Source organism: Balaenoptera ricei, chromosome 14, assembly GCF_028023285.1.
Source record: "Balaenoptera ricei isolate mBalRic1 chromosome 14, mBalRic1.hap2, whole genome shotgun sequence".
Taxonomy (NCBI): Eukaryota; Metazoa; Chordata; class Mammalia; order Artiodactyla; family Balaenopteridae; genus Balaenoptera; species Balaenoptera ricei.
Window position 1 is genome coordinate 80,989,939 of NC_082652.1, and position 23,082 is coordinate 81,013,020.

Sequence of the window (23,082 nt, forward strand, 5' to 3'; positions counted from 1 at the left end):
GGACAGTGGGTATCCATTGTTCTTCAATCTTATTGCTGCTCTTTGAAAGTTAGTGTGCTTTTCCAAACTGACTGTGTTTTTGAATTTTCCCATTGTCTGGTTTTCAGCAGTTTCCTATGATACATTTGTAGCTTTCTTTGAATGAGTTCTGCTTCCTGAGTCTGAAGCTTGATACAGTTTTGTTTTAGAGAAGCCCAGGCCATTCTCTCTTCACATATTGCTTCTGCCTGTTCTCTTGTTCCCTCTTCTGAGGCTCGGGGTGCTTACAGGTTAGACTTTTCACCATGTCCTAGGTGTTCTCTCAAATTTTTTTTGTTTTCCACATTTTTTTCCTCTCAGTGTTCCCGTTTATTTTCTCATGGTCAAATTTCCTCTTCAGTGATTTTTTTCATCTGTTTCCATCCATTGAGTTCTTAATTTCAGTTTATTGTACAGTTCTAGAATTTAAATTTGGTTCTTTTTTTATATTTTCCAGTATTCTTCCAAAATTCTGTCATCTTGTAGTCCTTGACCGATGTGAAACACTGTTAATTCAGAGTCTGTGTCCAATCCCTTCATTCTCTCTGGATTCTCTCTGAGTCTGTTTCTGTTGTGTGTTTCTCTTGGTTTTCAGTCACATTATCCTGTCCCTTCACTTGCCTTAGACACACACAGTACATAGTGGTTCTCTTGAGATTGGGGTTAACACCCCAGCTGTGAGTGGTGCAGGATGAGTCTAAAGACAGACTGTGCTTCTGTTGTCAACCTCCTCAGAGGCGGGTATTAATTATTAAATAGGTAAGAGAGGTATGAACTGGTTTATTCTTATAGTAGACTTTTTTCCTTAGAGCTGTTGCTAGGCATTCTATAAAAAACTAATATACTGAAGAAAGGGTTAGTAGAGCTTCTTCATTATGAGATGAGAAGGTTAGCTGACTGAGGACAGAGTTTCATACTTGTGTGAACTCTTCTTTTGATAGCACTATTGGTACAAGTTGTTCTCCGTTGGATGGGCTTACCATGCAGTATTCTGAACAGAATGGAATCATGGATTGGAGGAAGCAGACCTGCACCACCGTTCAGCACCCGGAGCACTGTGTGGCCTTAGCTGACCAGGTACGGCGGCTTTGTTTTGTCTTCGTGCCATACTGTTCAAGCATTGTCACTGCATGAGAGTCGAGTTCTTTAAGCATATTATGTCAGATAGTGTATCTGGTAAGAAGAAATGAAGGAATGTTTGAATGTAAGACTTCAAAGTTAATTGGTGTACATGATCTAAGCTCCTCTGTGACCTGAAGAAGTGTATATGTATTACTTTGTTTTTTGGTTTTTTGGGTTTTTTTTAATTTAATTTATTTATTTTTGGCTGTGTTGGGTCTTCGTTGCTGTACACGGGCTTTCTCTAGCTGAGGCAAGCGGGGGCTACTCTTCGTTGCGGTGCGCGGGCTTCTCGTTGCGGTGGCTTCTCTTGTTGCGGAGCATGGGCTCTAGGCACGCGGGCTTCAGTAGTTGTGGCACGCGTGCTCGGTCGTTGTGGCTCGCGGGTTCTAGAGCGCAGGCTCAGTAGTTGTGGCACCTGGGTTTAGCTGCTCCATGGCATGTGGGATCTTTCCGGACCAGGGCTCGAACCCGTGTCCCCTGCACTGGCAGGCAGATTCTTAACCACTGCGCCACGAGGGAAGCCCCGTATTACTTTTATTGGTCAAAAATATTAGTACATTTTATTGTGATGCCTAAAATGTTTCACTAGGGATGCATTGTTAAGCCAGGTTTTTTGCTTTTGAATTATTCACATTTCAGTCACTGTCTTGCTATTGGTGATGTGAATTTTGAAACGGACCTTCCCTCATGAGTTGTTGGGCCAGTTTACCAGCAGTCCTGAATGTACTTAGGAAATACTTGGTTCTTAGGAGTTGGTGTAATCAGAGAACAGAATGCTCTCAAGTGTGTTTAGGTAACATGGCACCACAGATACATGAGAGATACTTACTGGTACAGCTATGGAGAGAACCACCTTCTTTCTAGAAAATTGATTTTTATTACTGGCCAACACTCAGATCCAAATGTTAACCTTTACTGGAATGTGTTTTTACGAACTAAAGCATTAAAACATACTTTGAGAAATTGTGTGTTATCGGAGTCATACTTATTTAATGGCCGAGTTTCAGGTCTATGTGATTATACTTTTTCTCCCTCTACTTCAGTGCCAGCACCTTTTCTTCTTAGAGTTGATGCAATTGTGTGTTGCAGTTTTACCAACCTGAACTTTACGAGAATATTAGTAAACGTATAGCAAATACTGGTTACTTGACTGTGTTTTATTTTGTGGTAAGAAGAAAAAATACACATCCATTTTAAAAGCAAAATACGAAATAGATATTTTTTCTCATAATTAATATTAAGTATTTGTCAGAATATGCAGATTTTAGTGGGTCAAGTAGGTGACTTCAAAAAAGAGGTTGGAAATAAAAATGTGTTAGAACATACAACTGGGACTGCATCGTTTTAATGTTTTGTATCAGAATAAGAGGACCCTACATGAGTATGGTCTCACTTTAGTCTGATATTTTTTTTTATTCTTTTCCCTAGCATTCAACTGAAAAACGAAGTTTATCTTCAATAAATAAGAAGAAGGGAAAGCCACAAATAGAAAAGTAGGTTCAATTTAATCTTTCCAGTAATAGAAATTGGTAAGAAGAGACAACATTTGATAATGGGCATGTTTAATTTATGTAGTATAAATAGTATTTTTCCATTAGTTTTCTTTATATTTTTACTCTGGACTTAATTTTTTCAGTTCTAAATAATCAACACATGCAGGTGATAAAAATAAAGCTATTGTCAAATATTATATTCAGTTTGGAGGGGCAAAATTCTCAGCCCTGTAAACTAAAGGGTGAATCTTGGATTTACATTATACCTTACTAAACGTTTTTATTTTAATTATAAAAAAAATTTGAGGGGAATTTTATTAATACTGTGCTTAGTGTGTTCTCTAGGGACTCTTATAAACCATGTGGGTAACATGTATACTTTCGGCTTAGGGAGAAAATTAAGAAAACTGACAACAGATTGAACAGTAGAATAAATGGTATTCGAATCTCCGCTCCTCAGCACGCCCACGGTGGTTCTGTGAAAGGTAAGGGTGTTTTTCTTTCAAATACGCGTCACCTAAATATATTTAGCAGGGTACCTATTAGAGTAGGTATTAGGCTGTTGTGTCAAAGCCTGATAACACTTTTTTCCTGCGTTGATGTGAATAGTGATTTCTGAATTAACTCCATTAATACTTCAGAATTGTTTAATGCAGGAAATTTGATTCGGCCATGGAGGTAAATTTCTCCTTTGCCACAGTGACACTCTGGCACCTTTTCCTTCCCCTGGTAGCAGCGGTCTCCTCGATTGTTTCCTTCTCAGCCAATCCCTGCTCCAGAGCAGAGGCCGCAGGACCTGCGGGGTCTTTCCACCCTCGTGAAAGCCTGTAGTTCTTGTGTGTAAAGTCACTTCTAAAAATCTTGTTGACTTTTTCATGTTTTAATGACTGTCCTTTGTGGAGTTTTATGGGACTTCAGGGGAATTCAGACCCTCAGATTTTCGTTGTACTAGATTTATGTGGCTTCCATCTACCCACCATTATATTAAGGTCCTTTTATTTTTAAGTGAAAGATTTTATGTTCATTTGACTGAGAAATGTCCCTTGTGCTGGTTCATTGGTAACTTTTCTGTGTTACATTTACCTTCACCACTAATAGTAAAGATTTTTAGAAAAAGAATAAAAGCTCACAGACCTCTAGGAAAGTGTTTGTCCATGTGTGTGTCTAACACATAATGTTGACAGCTGACCCTACAAATACGATTTGTTTAATTTAAATTTTATTCAAATGTTAGTACCTTCAGTTGTGATGCAACATAAATAACCAGAATATATCCATTTTTTTAATGGAGTATATTTTTAAACTAGCTATTTGTTTAGAGAGATTTAATATTGATAAGGAAATATAGTTGCATTTTGACTCTAAAATCATCTGGCCCACTCATTGAATTAATTAACTGAGCGGTCTTTGGGGGGAAAATGACATGGGGGAAAAAACCATGTTTATGAGTATATTGTAACACTTCAGTATCTTTGAGGTTTCCTGTGGTGATGGCAGCTAAAAGGAGGGGGAGAAGCTAAAATAAGGAAGACGAGAGTTCTCTGTCGGTGGGTGATTAGAAATAGCTTCTGCCAGGCCTCCCTGTCTGTTTCCTCCTTCTGGTTTATTTTCTGCACTGTCTTCTAAAGCACACACTAAATCAGGTCATTCTATAGTTGAAATTCCTGTCAAATATATACCACCCTCATGACATCACTCTCTCTCGTCTCTCACATGATTTGGGAACTACACCAAAAAAGCTTGTAACAGTTCTTTCCCTTTTAGCTTCATATTTTCAGAGAAGTGTGTGGACTTTGATCTCAGACAGATGTGGGTTTGAATCCTTACTCCACCAGTTTCTTAAATTTGTAAAAGAAGAAGAATATCTACCTCACCAGACTGTAGAACTTAAATGTGATAACATGAAAAGCATTTAGCTAGTATCAAGCACAGAGGTGTTCAATAATGTGGTTCCTTTTCCCTATTCTAATAAGTTAGAAGAAAACATACGCTGTATAGGTTATTAAGAACTTTTTTTTTTTTTTAAACATCTTTATTGGAGTATAATTGCTTTACAGTGGTGTGTTTCTGCTTTATAACAAAGTCAATCAGCTATACATAAAAATATATCCCCATATCCCCTCCCTCTTGTGTCTCCCTCCCACCCTCCCTGTACCACCCCCTAGGTGGTCACAAGCACCGAGCTGATCTCCCTGTGCTATGTGACTGCTTCCTACTAGCTATCTATAAGAAATTTTGATAACATCTCAGGCTCTAATTCCTTTATTTCTTTATTTTTAAATATTATGAAAGTACAATCTCAGGATTTTTGATTCAAGATTAACCTTTGCTGTCTATTTTGTTCTCTGTATATGTCACTGATTCATATATATTTATATTTATAGAGTACGACTATAAATATATATATCAATACTTTGTACAACTTGTCTTATTGTCTAGTATAGCTCAGATGTTTGCTGGCTCCAACTTAAAGGGAAAACCCTCTATTTATTAATTCCCCTTTGAAATACTAAGGAATTACCTTTAAGTAGGTGATTACCTTTAAGCATTCAGTAAACTTAAGATATATTTAAGATTTTTTTTTAATAGAACCATCACACATATCATAAATGTAGATACTATATTGAAGCTGAAAATTTTAAATAACTCAGTTAAAGATAAGTATTATTTATTTTTAATTTAAAATTTAACTTCTATTTTGAGTAATATACATTTATGTAGTTCAAAATTCTGAAGGTACAAAAGGGAACAAAATAAATCCCTCACTGCGTCCCTCCATGTTGTCTTCTCCCCAAAGCAGTCAGTGCTGTTCATCCTCTGTGTTTTTGCAGTATATTTGCTTTTAAAATCTCTTTGAGACATGATAAATAAAACAGTTTGTCTCTCTGTTTAAAAGGGCAATTTGTGGAATAGCCTTTGGCATAGTTATTTCATCCTCACCTTCCAGCCACACCTCTGACTCCAAAGGATCACATATTTTTTTATTATAAAAATTCCAAAGACTCTACACAATTCTGAAGCACCTGGATTGTCAGAAAGGGAAAATTATGTTCAGTATAGATTTACATTTATGTGTTTAGTTCTTTGAAAATTGCAAATTAATATATGACATTTGGTGATTAGAATATTTGCTAGCTATATAATCTAAACAAAATCATTTCATAAATTGATTTTGAGAAATAGCTGCTTTTTTAAATTTTTCTTTTTACATTTCTGAAACTTACTCTTTAGAGTTTCAAAGTCATCACTGCATTTTAGTGAGCAAATCTTGGCTCACTCTATCCCAATGGTTTTGTTTTGTTTTTTTTTTTCCCCCAGTCCATCATTTCTGGTTCGAACTCAGGGGTTACTCAGTCTACTTGATGGGAAGCAATTTACTCTTTTAAAGAAAGAATTTTACAACATGCTCTGAGGAGTTAAAATATATAGACTTAAGAAGTGGCTCAATGTGCTAATATTGGACAGATCCTACAAAGAATCTTATTTCTGATTTTTTGAAGTCGGTTGTATTGATTTTTTCCTCTGCCTTTGTTTTAAGAATACATTTGTCCCCCCCAAAAAAAGTCGTCAATTATGTTCAAATAATATTGTGCTTCAGTAATGAATTTTTACTTAGGTCAGAGGCCAGCTTTTTAGGTAATTATAGAAAAACTTGGAAAAAAAAAATTTAAGGGTGTAACTAATTTCTGATGGTTCACTTCAGAAATTTATTTAACTAAACAATTCTATTTTTTAAAAATCACGTTATTTTTAGATGTGAATTTGGACATTGGATCTGGACATGACACATGTGGAGAAACATCTTCAGAGAGTTACAGTTCTCCGTCTAGCCCACGACATGATGGAAGAGAAAGTTTTGAAAGTGAAGAAGAAAAAGACAGAGGTTTGCTCTTTGGAGGGATTTGGGGGTGTCAGAGGAAAATGTGTGCTCTTAAAATCAGTCAAACATAAGTATTTTTATGTTACTGTAAATGTCATTATTGACTTTAATTGGTATAAAGGGTGTCTTGTAGACCACTGACTTAGCAGTTTCTAGTGATGTTGATTTTTTTAAGCCTATTTCACTTCATATGAAATTAAAGAGAAAGAAGACAGTCACAACAAAATGTGGAGTTAATGTAGAAAGATTGAAAACTTGCATATTGTTAGATGCACATATATTTGTAACGTTTATGTCTTCCTGATGGATTGACCCTTTTTATCATTATAAGTATCCTTCTTTGTCTCTAATGACAAGTTTTGTCTTAAAATCTATTTTGTCTAATAATAATATAGCCACTTTAGCTCTCTTTTGGGTGTTTGCAGGGTACCTCTTTTTCCATCCTTTTACTTTAAGCCTATTTGTGTCTTTGACTCTAAAGTGTCTCTTAAAGACACCTTATAGTTGGATTATGGTTTTTTAGCAATTCTGCCCATCTCTGCCATTTGACTGGAGTGTTTAACCTATTGAAATTTACTGTAATTACTGATAAGGTAGGATTTACGTCTGCTATTTTGCGCTTTGTTTTCTGTATGTACTATGTCTTCAATTCCGCCTTAAATGGAGGCTCAGAGTCAGCCAGAAATGAGAGTTTAGGGCCTTCTTAGGTCTCTCCTGGGCATGCGTATATAGCCCTAGATATGAGCATGGCCTTTTAGATTCCCAGGAATATATTGAAGCTTTTCAGAGCTCCCTGTGAACATCTCATTTTCAGTTTTTCCTTTTAAGTTTTTTGGTCAGGCTATTGTTAGCCTCAACCGGTAATGCCAGCCCAGGCCCAGGCCGCCAAATTGTTAAACAGTTGCCGCAGATTGATTGTGACAAATGCCCTGTGGGTAAGCAGCTGTTAACACAGAGTGAACTCAAGTTGCCAGACAGATAGTGACGGTTCCTTAGGAAGGTGCTTTTATAGAGTTCCAAATCCATGTTTCTTAGAGTGGCTGCTAGGCTGCTTGTTTTCATCGCTACTATAGTTGCAAGACTATTCGTTTGCAAGGCTACTTCAGAGATGGAGAATGTGAGCAAGAATTAGGGCAAGGTGAAATACTGCAGTGGTTGCTATTCTTACAAGATTCAGCTGTTTTTCTTTAATAAACACTCTTCACATCGCTGCAGGCCTTTAATTGATTTCCAGAGTTCTGAAAAAGTTGATTTTGATAGTTTTTGCCAGGATTTTTGTTGCTTTTATGGAGGAGTGGAGTGTCAGAGGTTCTTACCCTGCCATTCCAGAAATGAGGTATCAAAAATGTATATGTTGGGACTTCCCTGGTGGTCCAGTGATTAAGACTCCCCCTTCCAATGCAGGGGGTGCGGGGTTTGATCCCTCGTCCGGGAGCTAAGATCCCCCATGCCTCGCAGCCAAAAAAAACTGGAAACATAAAAAAACAGAAGCAATATTGTAACAAATTCAATAAAGACTTTAAAAGTGGTCCACAGACACACAAAAAATGTATATGCTGAATGAGGATGTCATTCTTTACAATGATAATGCTATCTGATAACATCTTGGCTATAAACGTCTGAGTAATACTGTCTTGGTTATAAGGTGTGTCCATGCTGGTGGGCAGTAATAAATGGTTTCTCTTGGGGCACTTAAAGATCATAAAGATCCTTTGACAACAGCATTTCAGACACGTGGCTTTTTCCTGCACGGTCCACAACTCTTCGAGACCTTAGCCTTTGTGTTATAGCGTCAGGTCACATCTTAGGGAGCTATGACAGTGATTCTGCTGCATCACATACAGTTAAAGCCAGTTTTTACTTTGAAGTTATTTTGAAGTCATAACAAATGTAGCATGCAGTGACTACTGCCAGTTCTACTAATCTGAGGCAACACTGCACTTCTGATCTGCAGTTTCCTCCTGAAAGAAGAAAAATGAAAGTAACTGCCCAGAGCTCTTATGAAGGTTAAATGAGAGAATTTTTATGCCTTATCCAGAACAGAGAAGCTTTCCATATGCTATGCTCAGTTCTGTAGGATGTACCAATAATCCATGGCTCTTAAGCTAACAACGCAGATTTGCCTCTTTGTCAGAATTAAGGGTACATCTGCATGCCTAGATGACTTTGCAGCAGTCCTTTCCTGACATCAGATAGGGTGAGTTGGTGGGCCTGTATAGAGGAGCTTGCCCTTTTTCAGATAGGCTCCGTTATCGCGTGACTAAATGAGCCTTCCCTAAACGAAGTATCATTAAGGGCTCTCTGAAACCAACCAGGGGGGAAAATGTCCACTGTGATAACAAGTGTGGATCATCTTTAGAATTTGGAGTGCATGAAAAGGTTGCTTTGAAAAGCATGGGGCTTTGTTGTTCTTGTTGGTCATAAAGGGGTTTTGTTGTAAGACTTCATACTTTTCAGAGTCAGTGCAAAAATGGAGGACCTCTCTCTAAGTAGCTGGGTGAGTCCTTATAATGCTTAGAAAACCATTTGGGATCATGGGGCCATTTGCTATGACTTAAGAAGATTTAAACAAAGACCAATTCCTATAGAAATTTAATTGATCATCTGAAAAATGTTACAGCTTCTTTTGAACTTAAATATTTATTTTTAACTCTATACTTGTATGAAGGTACAGATATAAATACAGTGCCTTAAATAAGTTACTAATTATTGGATACTTTGTGTTTTGCAAAGTTTAACAAGAAACTCCTCAGCTATTAAGGAGAGTATATGTTAGAACCATTTACTCATAAGTTGAATCTTTTCTAATATAAATTATTATTGTTGAATTAATAACATTGTTGACATTCTGTAGGTTGGCTCAGGTTTAAACCTTTCTCCAGGAAGACTAGTATGATTTGTTTTTAGTATTATTTCAAAAAATTTTAGCATCTTAGCTGAATATAACTAGTTATTACCTTAACAAATATAAACATTTTAAGTACACAATGCAATTCTGCTTATATTTGTAAGCAGAAAGATGTTAAATTAGGCACTACATTTAACTGAATGGTCTCTATACATAGTACTGCAATATCTGGGTTTACGATATTTAAACATTGTGAGTTAGATTTTGTCTTTTGTCCCCTTTATACCAAAAGTCAAGAAATCCAGGGGAAGCCTAGATCGAAGTTATTTCTGTTTACAAGCAGAAGAGTGATGCAGAAATAAAAACAAATGCAGTACAATTTTGTATCTGCCACTTTGCTGTTTTGTTTTAGGAGAAATGGCACTGCTCTCATATTTGCTCTGCTTCTTGTGTTCTAGCACACTTGTTTTATGACTGTAATGGTAGCTTTAAATTTTCTTTCCCCCACTGAAATATTTAAAAGTAAGAATATTTATTCCATTCTAAGAAAACTCTCTTCCCTTCCCTATCTCTGGATATTTGAGTTAAATATAGTCTTTTTTTTTTTTAATTATTTATTTATTTATTTTCGGCTGTGTTGAGTCTTCGTTGCTGCACGCGGTCTTTCTCTAGTTGTGGTGCGCGGGCTTCTCATTGCGGTGGCCTCTCGTTGCAGAGCATGGGCTCTAGGCATGCGGGATTCAGTAGTTATAGCACGTGGGCTCAATAGTTGTGGTGCACGGGCTTAGCTGCTCCGTGGCATGTGGGATCTTACTGGACCGGGGCTCAAACCCGTGTCCCCATGCATTGGCAGGCGGATTCTTAACCACTGCGCCACCAGGGAAGTCCTGAGTTAAATATAGTCTTGATTGAACTCCTTTAAATTGTATTATTTATGTGAGACAAATGTGAAGACCTCGGGTTTAGTGGTACAGAATATAAATCAAGTGAATTGCCTAAAATTGATTAAGGTTAAAAATATCTGATCCCAAAAAAAAAAAAAAAAAAAAAACTGATCCCTTTCTCTGTAATAAAGGTCTGTATTTTATACTGTGCTTCATTCAGTCTCCATTCACGTTTTGTTTCTTACCTCTCCTTGGATTTTTTTTTAAATTTAAGATTTAATTTTTTTAGAGCAGTTTTGGGTTTACTATAAAATTGGGAGAAAGATGCAGAAATTTCCCATGTATTCCCTGCTCTCACACAGATATAGTCTGCCCTGTTAACAACATTGCTCCCTAGAATGGCACATTTTTTACCAAGGATGAACCAGTCTACTTTGACGCATCATTATCACCCAAAGTCCATGGTTTATCTAAGGGTTCACCTTCAGTGGCTTTGGACAAATGTATAATGATACATATCCATCATTACAGCATCACACAGAGTATTTCCACTGCCCTGAAAACCCCCCGGGCTCTCCCCGTTCATCCTTCTCCGGGGCCCCTACCCCTGGCAGCCAGCAAGCTTTTATTGTTTCCATAGTCTTGCCTCTTTTCCAGACTCTCCATACGTTTACAGTGAAGTCCACAGAAAGCCAAAAATTAAAAGAAGTTCAGCTTGGTAGTCAGGAAGCTTAGGGATACATTTATTAGTCCAGACTTCAGTGTTTATTTTAGATATACTTAAATTTTATTTCTAGCAAGAAGGTTGGGAGATTTTGCTTGTGTTAACATCTACTTATGTTTGTTTCCCTCAGACACAGACAGCAATTCTGAGGATTCTGGAAATCCATCAACAACCAGGTTTACAGGTTATGGTTCTGTCAACCAGACTGTCACTGTCAAGCCACCTGTTCAGATTGCTTCATTAGGAAACGACGATGCAAGCCTCTTAGAAGATCCCTTAAGCTCACCCAAGTATCAGCATATTTCTTTTATGCCAACTTTACACTGTGTCATGCACAATGGTGCCCAGAAGTCTGAGGTGGTCGTTCCTCCACCCAGATCTGCTGATGGTAAAACAATAGGGGTGCTTGTTCCTAGCCCTGTTGCTCTCTCTGCAGGAAGGGAGTCCACGAACTCAACCCCCGTCGGAGTACTAGGGCCAACAGCTTCTACTGCAGAATCAGAAAAGCACCTTGAATTACTGGCGTCCCCTTTACCTGTTCCATCAACATTCCTTCCACACAGTAGTACTCCCGCTTTGCACCTCACAATTCAGAGGCTAAAACTGCCACCGCCGCCGGGATCTTCCGAGAGTTGCACAGTGAACCTCTCCCAGCAACCAACCGGGAGTCTGAGCGTCGGATCACCAAACACTGCCTTTATTCCTGTTCATAATCCAGGTAGTTTTCCAGGATCTCCTGTGGCTGCCACAGACCCCATCACAAAATCTGCATCTCCAGTGGCAGGACTAAATCAAATGGTGCCTCAGATTGAGGGCAACACGGGGACAGCCCCTCAGCCTGCCAATGTGAAGGTAGTTCTTCCAGCAGCCGGCCTCTCGGCCGTACAGCCACCAGCTTCCTACCCCTTGCCAGGCTCTCCCCTTGCGGCCGGGGTGTTACCCAGCCAGAATTCCACCGTCCTCAGCACGGCGGCAACGTCTGCCCAGTCAGCGGGAGCAGGCGTCAGCCAGGCCCAGTCGAGTGTTCCCCCCGCGGTTCCTACCCACACCCCCGGCCCCGCCCCAAGCCCGAGCCCTGCTTTGACACACAGTACTGCGCAGGGCGACAGCACGTCTTACATCAGTGCTGTGGGAAACACGAACGCCAGCGGGACAGTGTTGCCTCCGCAGCAGATGGGCTCAGGTCCTTGTGGTTCCTGTGGGCGAAGGTGCAGCTGTGGGACCAATGGAAACCTTCAGCTAAATAGTTACTATTATCCTAATCCAATGCCTGGACCAATGTACCGAGTCCCATCGTTCTTTACTCTGCCATCCATCTGCAATGGCAGCTACCTCAACCAAGCACATCAGAGCAATGGAAACCAACTTCCTTTTTTTCTGCCTCAGACTCCATATGCAAATGGACTGGTGCATGACCCAGTCATGGGGAGCCAAGCCAACTATGGCATGCAGCAGATGGCAGGATTCGGGAGATTCTATCCTGTGTACCCAGCACCCAATGTAGTTGCCAACACGAGCGGTTCGGGGCCCAAGAAGAACGGGAACGTTTCATGTTACAACTGTGGTGTAAGCGGGCACTATGCGCAGGAGTGTAAGCAGTCGTCCATGGAGGCCAGTCAACAAGGTAATCATGAGAGCTCCCAGAGGACTTGTTTCTGAGTGTGCCCGTTCCTCCCTCCCCTAGTGATCGCGGTGATCCTGTTGGAGCAGAAAGAGCTGTTGTGTGTTTGTTTACGGAGGTTGTGCTTTCGGTGACAAATCGTAAAATGCAAACGGCAGAACCTAGTGTGGACACACACAGGTCACACACACAGCACAAGGAAGTTCAGAGAAATTCAGTTTCCAATTAAGGAATAAACCATTAAGGCACTTCTTAAGGAATATAATGGGGATTTGCAAATCTCTTGCTAGCAGCACTTTTTTTTAAAGCTACAATCCTATGTCATAGAGTAAGCAAAATTTTTAAATGCTGAAAAACTAGGAAGTGATAGTCATCTGACATGGAAGATTTTTAGTTGTTTGGGTCTATCTATGCATAACCAACTGGCCTCATGCTATACCCTTCCTTCCCAGCAGACGTTTTTTTTTTTCAGTGCTATTGCATTTTAAAAGGAACAAAATATTTAAGCACTGGTTTTTGGAGTAAGGAAATTCAAACTAAGTTTAATATTATTACCACCAGAATAAAGAAATTGTTCTTAAATAAGTACGTGTAAGATACCAAATTCAGTGTAGACCTGAGAAACTGTTACCTTTCACTCACGTTAGGCTTTTGTCATTTTGCCAAATCTCACACAGAAAAAAAGTCTTGACTTGGGAGTATGTGCTTGACATTTTTAAGGGAAAATTGAGTTTGATAGCTTTAGGTTGAACTTAAAGCACAAACTTCGTTATTACTTTTTAAAAGTCATTTCATGGACCGTTTTGCGGTCAGAGTGTTGCAGAAGGAGCAGCGCCTGAGGAGCATGCCCATTTGATATCTTGTAGTGGTTTGTGATGCATTGCATTGTACGCAGTGACTTAGCGGCTCTGTCTTTCCCATTTTAGGCACTTACAGACTGAGATACGCACCTCCCCTCCCCCCTTCTAATGATACGTTGGATTCTGCAGACTGAAACAAGTAAAGCTTGCCTACTTAATACACTGAAGTGTGGGGAGTCATGGTTGGGGTGTGGAGGGGAGGAAAGGAAAGGTATTTTGTTTGTGTTTCTTTGTCTATACATTTCCTAGATTTCTATGCAGTTGGGGTTTTTCATTTCTCTTGTACCAATGTCCAAAACAAGAAAGAATGCATTGCTTTTGAGCCTCTGGTCTCCTGGTACAACAACAGGCTTATCTGTATGATACATGTAATTTAAACATCCAGACAAACTACCAAAAGGAAAATGTTGATGCGTACTTTTTTTTTTTTTTTTTACACTGAATACTTGCTGTGTGCAATGTTTACTGAATCTTTAAAACTGTGTATTTGACCTTTTTTAATAACACTGGTGACAGTCCTATGGTTTTGAAAAAAAACTTTGCTTCTTCCCCAGTTTTTCTCACTTTGGTCCTACACTCCGCTTTTCTCCCCCGCCCTCACTCTTTCCAGTGGCCGCAGGAGTGGTTGGCACTGCATTGTCCACACTTTGTAAGCTGCTCTGCATATAAATTGAGGGTAGAATGTTTCACCTTAATCATAAGGGAGAATCGCATTCCCAAAAGAGTGTGTATATATGTAATGAACAGCACCACGTAAATACATATATGCAGCGCTTGTTGTCCAAATAAAAATTAAAATAAGTGGAAGAGAGAGGAGGAAGTAAAATCATATGAAACTGAGAAAATATGACATGTGAAGTGGACAAAGAGCTTTTTCTTTAAAAAAAACAAACTTTTTACTTTATCATACTTTTTTAGCCTGTTGCTTCAGAGAGACATAAAGTGAACAAACTAGTGTGAGTGTGGTTCTTCTGTGTGTTTGTGTTTGTCATGAAAATCAACAGCCAATTTTACCTGTAGTCTACCACTGTGTCATGTAAAAGAGACACTTGAGTCAAGATTTCTTTTCCTACACCAACTGTTACAGTGTTCCATTGTGTTAAAAATGTGTATGCTTTATTGCAATCTGAACAGAAGCTCTACGTTTCTACAGAAGTCAGGTATTTGTTCCCTAACTTGTCTCGTAGCAAAGTCACTTTTATAACAGTTTACCACTATGCTTCATTATAATGTGAAAGACTGAATTCTGAGTGTGTTAAGATGGTATGAATCATGTCAGTGTCACATCACTAAGTTTAATGCTGCTGTTTAAAAACAAAAGTTTTTTTTAAAGCCTATCTATGTACTAAATTGCTTCCAGGTAATTTTTGATTTCCTAAAGTGCACTGAGGTTATCTGGAAGACGGGGTGTAGGTTTGGACTGCTGCATCCAACAGCAGTGAGCAGCTACCACTGTAGAGTCGCAGGTTGAGGGGCTTGGGGTTGGGTTTGTTTCCCCATCCTCAGTACAGGGCAGAATCGACAGATATTTGTTGTGTGGGGTCACGTTGGTGTGCAGCAGAGGAGGAACTTGAATATCATATCTGGTCTCGGTTCAGAAGCCTAACAGATTGCCAGACAAAAGGAAACACTTGAAGAAAGAAGCTTTGTGTAATGCTTCACAGATAGAATTTATATTTATAGCACCAATGTACATTTTGAAACCTTCTTTCCGGGTTGGGAGTTAAAGGGGAAGGAAGGTGGGGGTGTGAAAGGGGGTAGACGAAAGCTTTAATTTAAAAAGAGAAGAAGTCCGAGTAAAGGAAATTATTTTGATTAAATGTATTTTGTTTGATCTGGGTATTTTTGGACCACATTATTAAATTAATTGTTGAGCTGCAGTTGAGTTGTTCACGTGAGAGTTTTGATAAGCCCCATCTGGACCGCATTGTGAACCACTTGCCAGTTGTACTTTATGGAGCTTATTTTATGATTTAAAAGACTGTACTGTACATAGGAGGTATGTTACCTTCTCCTTATTTGTATGTTTACCATATACTTTGATATTTGAAATGTTATGTACTGGAAAGGCCACTTATATTTCTAGAACAGATTGGATTTTATGCAACCTTTTTTCCTTGAATTAACAGCAATAAAAAAGTGAAAAACGGCTTAAGGATTGTGCTTTATTGCAAATTTTGTACAAGTGAAAGATAGGAGGACATCATACCTGGTGGGTTTGGGGTTTTTTCCCTTTTTAGAGAATCGACCCGTTATTTTCCTGCAATGTGGGTAGTGAATCCCGAAGTTATTTACCATCTGGAAATGTTTCCCACAAGCAGCCTTAATAAATATGTGGGTCACCTGTGTGACCGCTGAACGAAGAGTCTGCACTTCTGTGCTTCCTGAGCACACACTGTGTGCCAGAGGGCACCGTGGCGGCTCAGACAGAGTCCTTATCGCCCGAGAGCGGTGTTTCTGGTTCAGGCCCTCCCTCACCAAAAGCGTAGAGGACCTAACTTACTTCCTCAAATTTGTTAATACCATTTTGTTTTCCAGGCAACTCTCCCAATACAGTACCTTTGATTACACTGGTTCTGTCTTCTGTAATCCAGTCTCAAGTCAGTCTTTACACAATCAGTAATTTTATAAGAGATTGTGGGGAGGCGCTTTCCACGTATCCATGCATCAGTCATGTCCTCTGGTGATGACTGATGTCACTCGGCCCAGCCCCTCCAGTTGTCCCCAACGTTCCCGTGCAGTGATGGACACTCAGAATGATTGTCCTGAGCCACCTAACGCACGTTCCCTCTGTACCCAGCTGGGCAGTGGGTTTGAAAAGATCACAGGACCCCTGATGGCTTTTCCGTTAGCCAGCAAACAGGCACCTACACGTAACACACGGCAGTTATGGACCCGCCTCCAGTTAACTCACACCTCCAGTGTCATCACCTGGGTCCCTTAACAGACCCTTCTCCTTCCTTCCCCCACTGTGCAAGGTCACCACTACTATCAATTTCACTATTCCTCTTTTCCCCTCACGTTTTACATCCTCCTTCCCCAAACAGTGTATTTTTACTTTTCTTGAGCTTTATAGAAAGGGTACCCTTTACCTCGTCTTCTGTGACTATCTCTACTCATCTGGTTTTACAGTCCTGATGTTGCATTCCTTCAGTTTATTCATTTTCACTGACTTTACAATATTCCATTGCATTGGGGGAGAACAATACACACACACACACACAATTTATCCATTCTTGTCAACAGACATTTGGGTGGTTTTCACTCGTTTGCTCTTGTAACAGGAGCAGTTTTGTACCAGTCTCCTGGCTTGTATGTGCGAGAGTTCCCTGGGATATACATCTAGGAATGCAAGTGCTGGGTTGTAGGACGTGCCAAGTATTCAGTTTTCCCAGATTCGCCATGTGGTTTACACTCTCAGCAGCAGCCTGCATGCCCCTCAGTCCACATCCCGATGCTGTGATAGTGCCCGGGGCGGCTTGGCGAGGGAGAAATAAGTGTAGGCTTGGAGGGGTTTGTGTGAGGCTTCATGGAGGAGGTGAGTGTGGAGGAGAGCCTGACGTGACAGTACGGGCGGGGTTTGGACCAGTGTGGACCAGGGGCCGCGCTCTAGGCAGAAGGTGTGTGTAAAGGCACAGGACCCGAGGTGATGGGTTGTGAGGTCGGGAGGTGACACAGGCAGCTGTCGTAGAGGGAGCATCTTGAAAGAGTTACGAGATTTGTGGTTCAGTAGGTAAAATAGAGCCAGACTGGAGAATTTGGAGTTGATCGAATGAAAAATTGGAAGTTGCCAAGTTTTAAGTAGAGAAAAAATACGTTGACGATAGTTTTTGAAAGTGTCGGGTGGTTGAAAGAAGGCTTGGAAGTTGAGAGACCGGTTAGGGTGAGGCGACAGGAAGGAGGAGGATGGAAGGAGCCCTGGGCTTCAGAGCCACGTTTTCCCCACATGGAAGATGAGCTTGTAGAAGTTACGGCTGTGAGGATTACACGATACGTGGGAAAGGTCCAGCGGGATGAAGTAGCACCAAGGAGGCACCCAAGTGTTAGTTGAATTCCGTTTCAGTGAACAGGAGGAGAATTGTGATTCTGTTTTCAGAGACGAGGAAAGTGCGGACGAGAGTTAAGTCTGTGTGAAGGCAGTGGTTCGCTGGGTGGCGAGGAGCCTGGTAACTGTAGTTCTTCATTATATTAAGCTTAGTTGTTTCAGCTCTATCCACTTATAAAGGACAAAATATTTCTTGTGCTCAAAAAGTAAATCTATTTGGAGGTAGCTATGGGCTCTATATCCATGGGCTGAGCCTTGCAGTACCAAAGTAGAACAAGGTCTTACAAGGCAAATCCACATTTAATTTTTTATGTAAGTGCTAAACATCTAATTTTTCTGAGAAGTTTCCAAAAAGATTAAAGCACAGTGTAAAATAATTTCTCTCTCTCTCTCTCTTTTTTTTTTTTTTTTTTTTTTTTTAAACAGGTAGCATCTAGTACTTGAGCACCACCATCCATGTGAGCTTGGAGGACACCTTTTTTCAATTCTACATACTGATTACAAAAACATTTAAGGTTAAGGCAGTGAAACCAAATGGAGGCAAGCTGTGACAGTAGTTAACCCCATAACCCTTCCATCTTTCCTCTCAAAGGATAAAGAAAAATGCTGACTCCCCCCCCCCCCACCCCACCCATAGAAAGGGCCCATTTCTGTCCAGAGAAATGAGTTGAGGTCTGGGGGATGAAGGAAGAGAGAGGTGCCCTGACCTTAAACATGGTGGCTGCACCTCTGGACCTTTCCTCGGGGATGGAAGACAGTCTGAAGTTGGGTTCTATTATGAGAGTGAAGGGCTCTGGGGCCCGAGGTTGAGAGGCAGGTGTAAACTCAGATGAGGGCGTGTTCTCACTGCAGTGCCCTAGACCGCCTGCAGAGGGCAGCACCATCCTTTCCCAGAGCACGCCCATCCGCTTGCACGGTTTGGATACCTAAGGTCAATCGAACATCAGTATTTTAGTATACCACTGCTTATGAATCACAGCTGTTGTACTCATATGTGCAAAAATAACTTTTCCACGTTTCAGGAAAAATTGACCTAATTCTTAAATGCTGTCCTCTTTTGAAAACTGTGAGCCCCTACATTGGAGCATGGGTACACATGACGTGAACTGTGTGTGTATGCAAATGTCTGTCCATCCTGGAAGCAAGATAGCTTTAGGCTCCCTCTTTCCTGCTCTGGAAAGTGGGGTACATCACAAGTGTGGGCGTCAAAAATCCTTCCTTCCTGCAGTCACACCTCTTCTTCAGTGACTGCTGGCCTCAAGTCTCCAGAGCTCTTAATTCCAAGATCCTGATTTGCTACTTGAAATTTGGGGGTAGGGGTGAGGTGGGGGGCTGGGTGGCTCTTCATTGTCTTTCTTTTTCCTCTTGCAGCTCCAACTTGATCCACTGTAAAAGGTCTCGCTCGGCCAGCCTCTCACCAAAAGAAATTGCTAATTGGGAAGCGGCGCCACCTGGTGGGGGACGGGGACAATGCAAGCAAGCCGACGTCATTGCCCACTTGACCTGATGTAGAGAAAATTGAACGTAAGGCAGAAAACAATTGAGATTGTAAACCTGTGCTCAAAACCTTAAAGAATGCAGGCAACTGGCCATAAAAGCAATTTGAGCGGTCTCCTCTTTCAGCCATTGCAATCTCAGTTTGTTATAAACATCTTAAACGCATTGATGGTACTTTAGAGTTTCCTTTGCACTTTTCTCTGTGCTAATTGGCCTGCACAACTGTGAAGGATATGGGGTCTTCCTCCTCCCTGTTTTACAGATCAGGAACTCAGGGTTCAGAGGGGTTAAGTGCCACAGACATGCCGCCAGTGATGAAGGCCAGGCCCCAACTTCAGATTAGTGCTTACCTCCTGCCCCACTTCCTGGCCTGCAACTGCTTCTCCACTGAACCCAGGGCAATGACCTTTTTAAACCATACAAAGCGATAGGCACCCATGGTCTTAAGAACCATGGGGCCTCTGGATTCCTGAGAGAGGAGTGGGCTGGGTCCTGGTCAGTCAGAATGTCTCTTTTCTGTATCTCTGTTGAAGGGGTGAGGGAAAGTTTGCAGAGCTGGGAGACCTCAGGCCTTTTAGAACTAGGCTTTCAGCGTTTGCCTGTCTCAGATGAGTTCAAGGAGCAGCAACTGTTGCCTACATCCAAGGTTTGAAACATGCACCAACATACTCTGTTGGAACACTGAGTCTTGCTCTGCAAAGGTTTTTATTATCCCCAGATGTCTCAGTGACTATTGAGCATTTGGTGACTATTCCATTAATTTTAAGACTTCAGAACTTAAGAAATGCAGTAGCAGGGCACACAGAAAAGACACTTCACTGCTGATATTTGCAAAGCTCTGACAGTTATATATAGATTGTCCCAAGCACTCCCTCTACCAGCCACCGCAACTCAAAGACACTCCAAAGACCAAAAATGACGGAGGCAAAGTCACCTTCAAGCAGGAACAGTGACAGTCACACCCACCCCAAAAGCCTTTCTGGATGTTAAGAATGCCACCAGGTCACCTAGTACTCGGTGCGCATTCTTGCTAGCGTATCAGGATTGGGTATTTGTGACATGGTAACTCACTTTTGCATTGGAAGCCTCCATCAGATGAACTTGTACAAGAGGTGGCGCTGGTAAAGCCTTATTTTCAGCACCCACCCACAGTACGCATGACCTTTCTCAGGCTCATTTACAGAACGGGGATAACATCCACTTTGTTAGAATAGTTACAAGGATTGAATCTGGCAAAATACATAAAGCACTCAGCGTCTGGCACACAGTAGGTGCTCAGGAAATGCGTGATGGTGGCGAATGCCTTCATGCCCAGCGGGGGGCAGACACATTTCAGCCTCACTGCAGCCATACGAGGTGGGTACTCCGCTCCACCTTACCGTTGGGGAGGTTGAGGCATGAAGGCCGCCCAAGTGTCTGAGGGTACAGAGCGGTTCAGTGGTAGGGCTGGGACTGGTACCCGCCGCTCTTAGCCCCCAGGCTCCTCCAATTCTTTGTGCCCGGGTCACAGGATGGCACAGGCATGGCGTGACAGTGCAGGGCACCCCACACGGGGGTCAGGTAGGCAGGACTCAGGCCGGCTCTGCCGTAAACTCTGTCGTCTTGAACACCTGGCCCTCCTGGACCTTCATTTTTCTTACCCGAAAGCTGAGTGTTGCTTGGAAAAGAGTGGTAGAAACTGAGCTAAATGACCTTAGAATTCTGTGGCTTGAAGCTTACTTTTTCACTTTAAGTGATTTATCAAGTTTTTATAATTCTTTACCTTTACACTTTTGTTTTAACTGATTTGAAGTCCTTTTTGGGTGTGGTCAGGAGCACAAACCCCAGCTGTCACCGTGTGCTAACAGGACAGGAAACGTTTCCAGGTCCTTAGGGAACGGCGAGAGAAAAGACCCCAGTTGGGGCTGGCTGGGCACTAGGTGGCAGCACCGGGTTCTGACCGTGTCTGGTCCAGCGGAGGAGCAGGTGCTCTGTCCTCTGTCATCAAGATTCTAGGCTCTCCTCTACTCGTACTGATAAAGTTTTCACTTAGGCGGGCCTTCTAGTCAAAAAACGAAGCTCGCATACTGAGTCCTGTGCTGAAGGACACAGGGTTAGCCGTAGCTCACAGGTCGGCAATGCGTAGAGATGGACAAACTACGGTCCACAGCTAAGAATGGTTTTTACATCTTTAAATGGTTGAAAAGAATACGTTTTCATGACGCATAAAAAATGATATGAAATTCACATTTCAGTGTGCACAAATAAAGTTTCTTGGAACACGGCCACTCGTTTGTCTCGTTGTGGCTGCTTTCGTCGGAAATGGCCAAGTTGAGCAGTTACGACAGAGACCACGTGGCCCTCAGAGCCTGAGGTACTGTCTGCGCCTTTATGGAAAAAGCTTGCCGACCCCTGACACACAGCAACCTTCTCTAAGTAAAGGTGCGCTCTCCGGTGTCTTTCAGGTCCTACGAGCGAGTGCAGGAATTTCACTCTCTCCTTTTTGCTGCTGGGTCTTCTTAGCAAAATGAGATCACCTCTGGTGCACACATTCCATCAGCTGTTTAGCAAATATCTCTTGGCTGGGAGCTGAGTGTCACGAGGGGCATAACCAGCTACAGCCTGGTCACAAGCTGTGGGATCCCAGCAGGTGGACAGGTGAACTCTGCCTGCTGAGAACTGGGAAAGGGTTTCCAAAGGACAGCATTTTCGCTGGGCCAGAAAGGAAGAAGTGAGATATTCTTAGTGAAGAGGTAAAGAGATGGCAAAGAAAATGTCATCGAAGATGGACTTCAGGAGTGTTGGGTAGGGAGGTGAGAGGGTGGGAGGAACAGGCAGGGGCAGGTGCGGGGCAGCAGGGCACGAAGACGGGAGGGAGCCAGGACGGGCAGGGGTTTGGAAGAAAAGAACATGGATTCTTTTGCTCTTGCTGAATTTGTGGTGCTTGAGTGACACCTGGTCATGCAGTGTTTGTCTCACAGTGTGGCCTTGGGTCACCTGCAGCAGAGTCACCTGAATGGCGTGACTAAAACACGGACTCCTCAACTCTCCCTCCCCCCAAACACACACCTAGAGAATGGAAATTCCCAATGTATATTTTGGTGGGTGCAGGGGAGGGCAAAGCCGATCCGTCAAGGAAGGCTGAGAAGGAGAATCCAGATAGCAGAGAATGTTCCCTGAAGACCGGAAGATAAACCTTGAGAATGAGATGGTTGTTATTGCCACATACAGTAGAGATCAGGAGGTATGGCCATGAGCTTGACAGTCACGAGGTCACTGGTAACTTTAAGACGACAGTTACAGGGGACTGAGAGGAGAGCCAGAGGAAGACAGACAGAAGGATGTGAGGATGGACAACTAACCTCACTCTAGTTGCTACTTTTTTTTTTTTTAATTTATTTTTGGCTGCCTTGTGTCCTCGTTGCTGCGTGTGGCATTTCTCTAGTTGTGGCGAGCGGGGGCTACTCTTCATTGCGGTGTGCGGGCTTCTCTTGTTGCGGAGCACGGGCTTTAGGCGTGCGGGCTTCAGTAGTTGTGACATGCGGGCTTAGTAGTTGTGGCTCGCGGGCTCTAGAGCGCAGGCTCAGTAGTTGTGGCACACGGGCTTAGTTACTCCGTGGCATGTGGGATCTTCCTGGACCAGGGCTCAAACCCGTGTCCCCTGCATTGGCAGGCGGATTCTTAACCACTGTACCACCAGGGAAGCCCATAGTTGCTACTTATTTTTAAAGGCAGTATAATGTAGTGCTTTGAATCCCAAGGTTGTCACTTGAGCCGGGGCCTCTGAGCAAGTTCCCTTACCTGTAAACAAAGATTACAAGAGCGTCAACCTCCTAGGGTTTTTGTGAGGGTTAAAACGTTCCAACGTGGTGCCAGGCATACAGGGAGCACTAACACAGTGTTATATTTCCTTTAAAAATATTTTCTTATTCAGAACCTGCCTTCCTATTTTAGGGCCTGTCAAAATTAGGCATGCCTCCCTTTGGATTATGACTGTGCTTTGTTCTTTTCTGTTAGCTGCTATTTTTGTTTTACATAATTGCAGTCATCCTATACACGCATTTTATATCTTTTTTTGGTTTACAACTGATGAGCCAATATCGACACTTTA

At 41.8% G+C, this 23,082-nt stretch overlaps 1 protein-coding gene across 3 annotated transcripts in view; it reads left to right on the forward strand.

The window, feature by feature from the left end:
* Positions 1 to 19,985, forward strand: part of ZCCHC2 (zinc finger CCHC-type containing 2) — a 52,035-nt gene extending 32,050 nt beyond the window's left edge. For 2 of the 3 annotated variants that reach the window (XM_059894533.1, XM_059894535.1), the window contains 6 exons: positions 960 to 1,095; positions 2,569 to 2,633; positions 3,024 to 3,118; positions 6,388 to 6,516; positions 11,100 to 12,593; positions 13,517 to 15,552. In XM_059894533.1, coding sequence (XP_059750516.1) covers positions 960 to 1,095; positions 2,569 to 2,633; positions 3,024 to 3,118; positions 6,388 to 6,516; positions 11,100 to 12,593; positions 13,517 to 13,584 — 1,987 coding nt within the window. In that variant the 3' untranslated portion in view covers positions 13,585 to 15,552. Of the gene's footprint in view, positions 1 to 959; positions 1,096 to 2,568; positions 2,634 to 3,023; positions 3,119 to 6,387; positions 6,517 to 11,099; positions 12,594 to 13,516; positions 15,553 to 18,866 lie in introns of those variants that run through there. The other variant, XM_059894534.1, reaches the window with a different exon arrangement.
* The last annotated feature ends 3,097 nt before the right edge of the window (positions 19,986 to 23,082 follow it).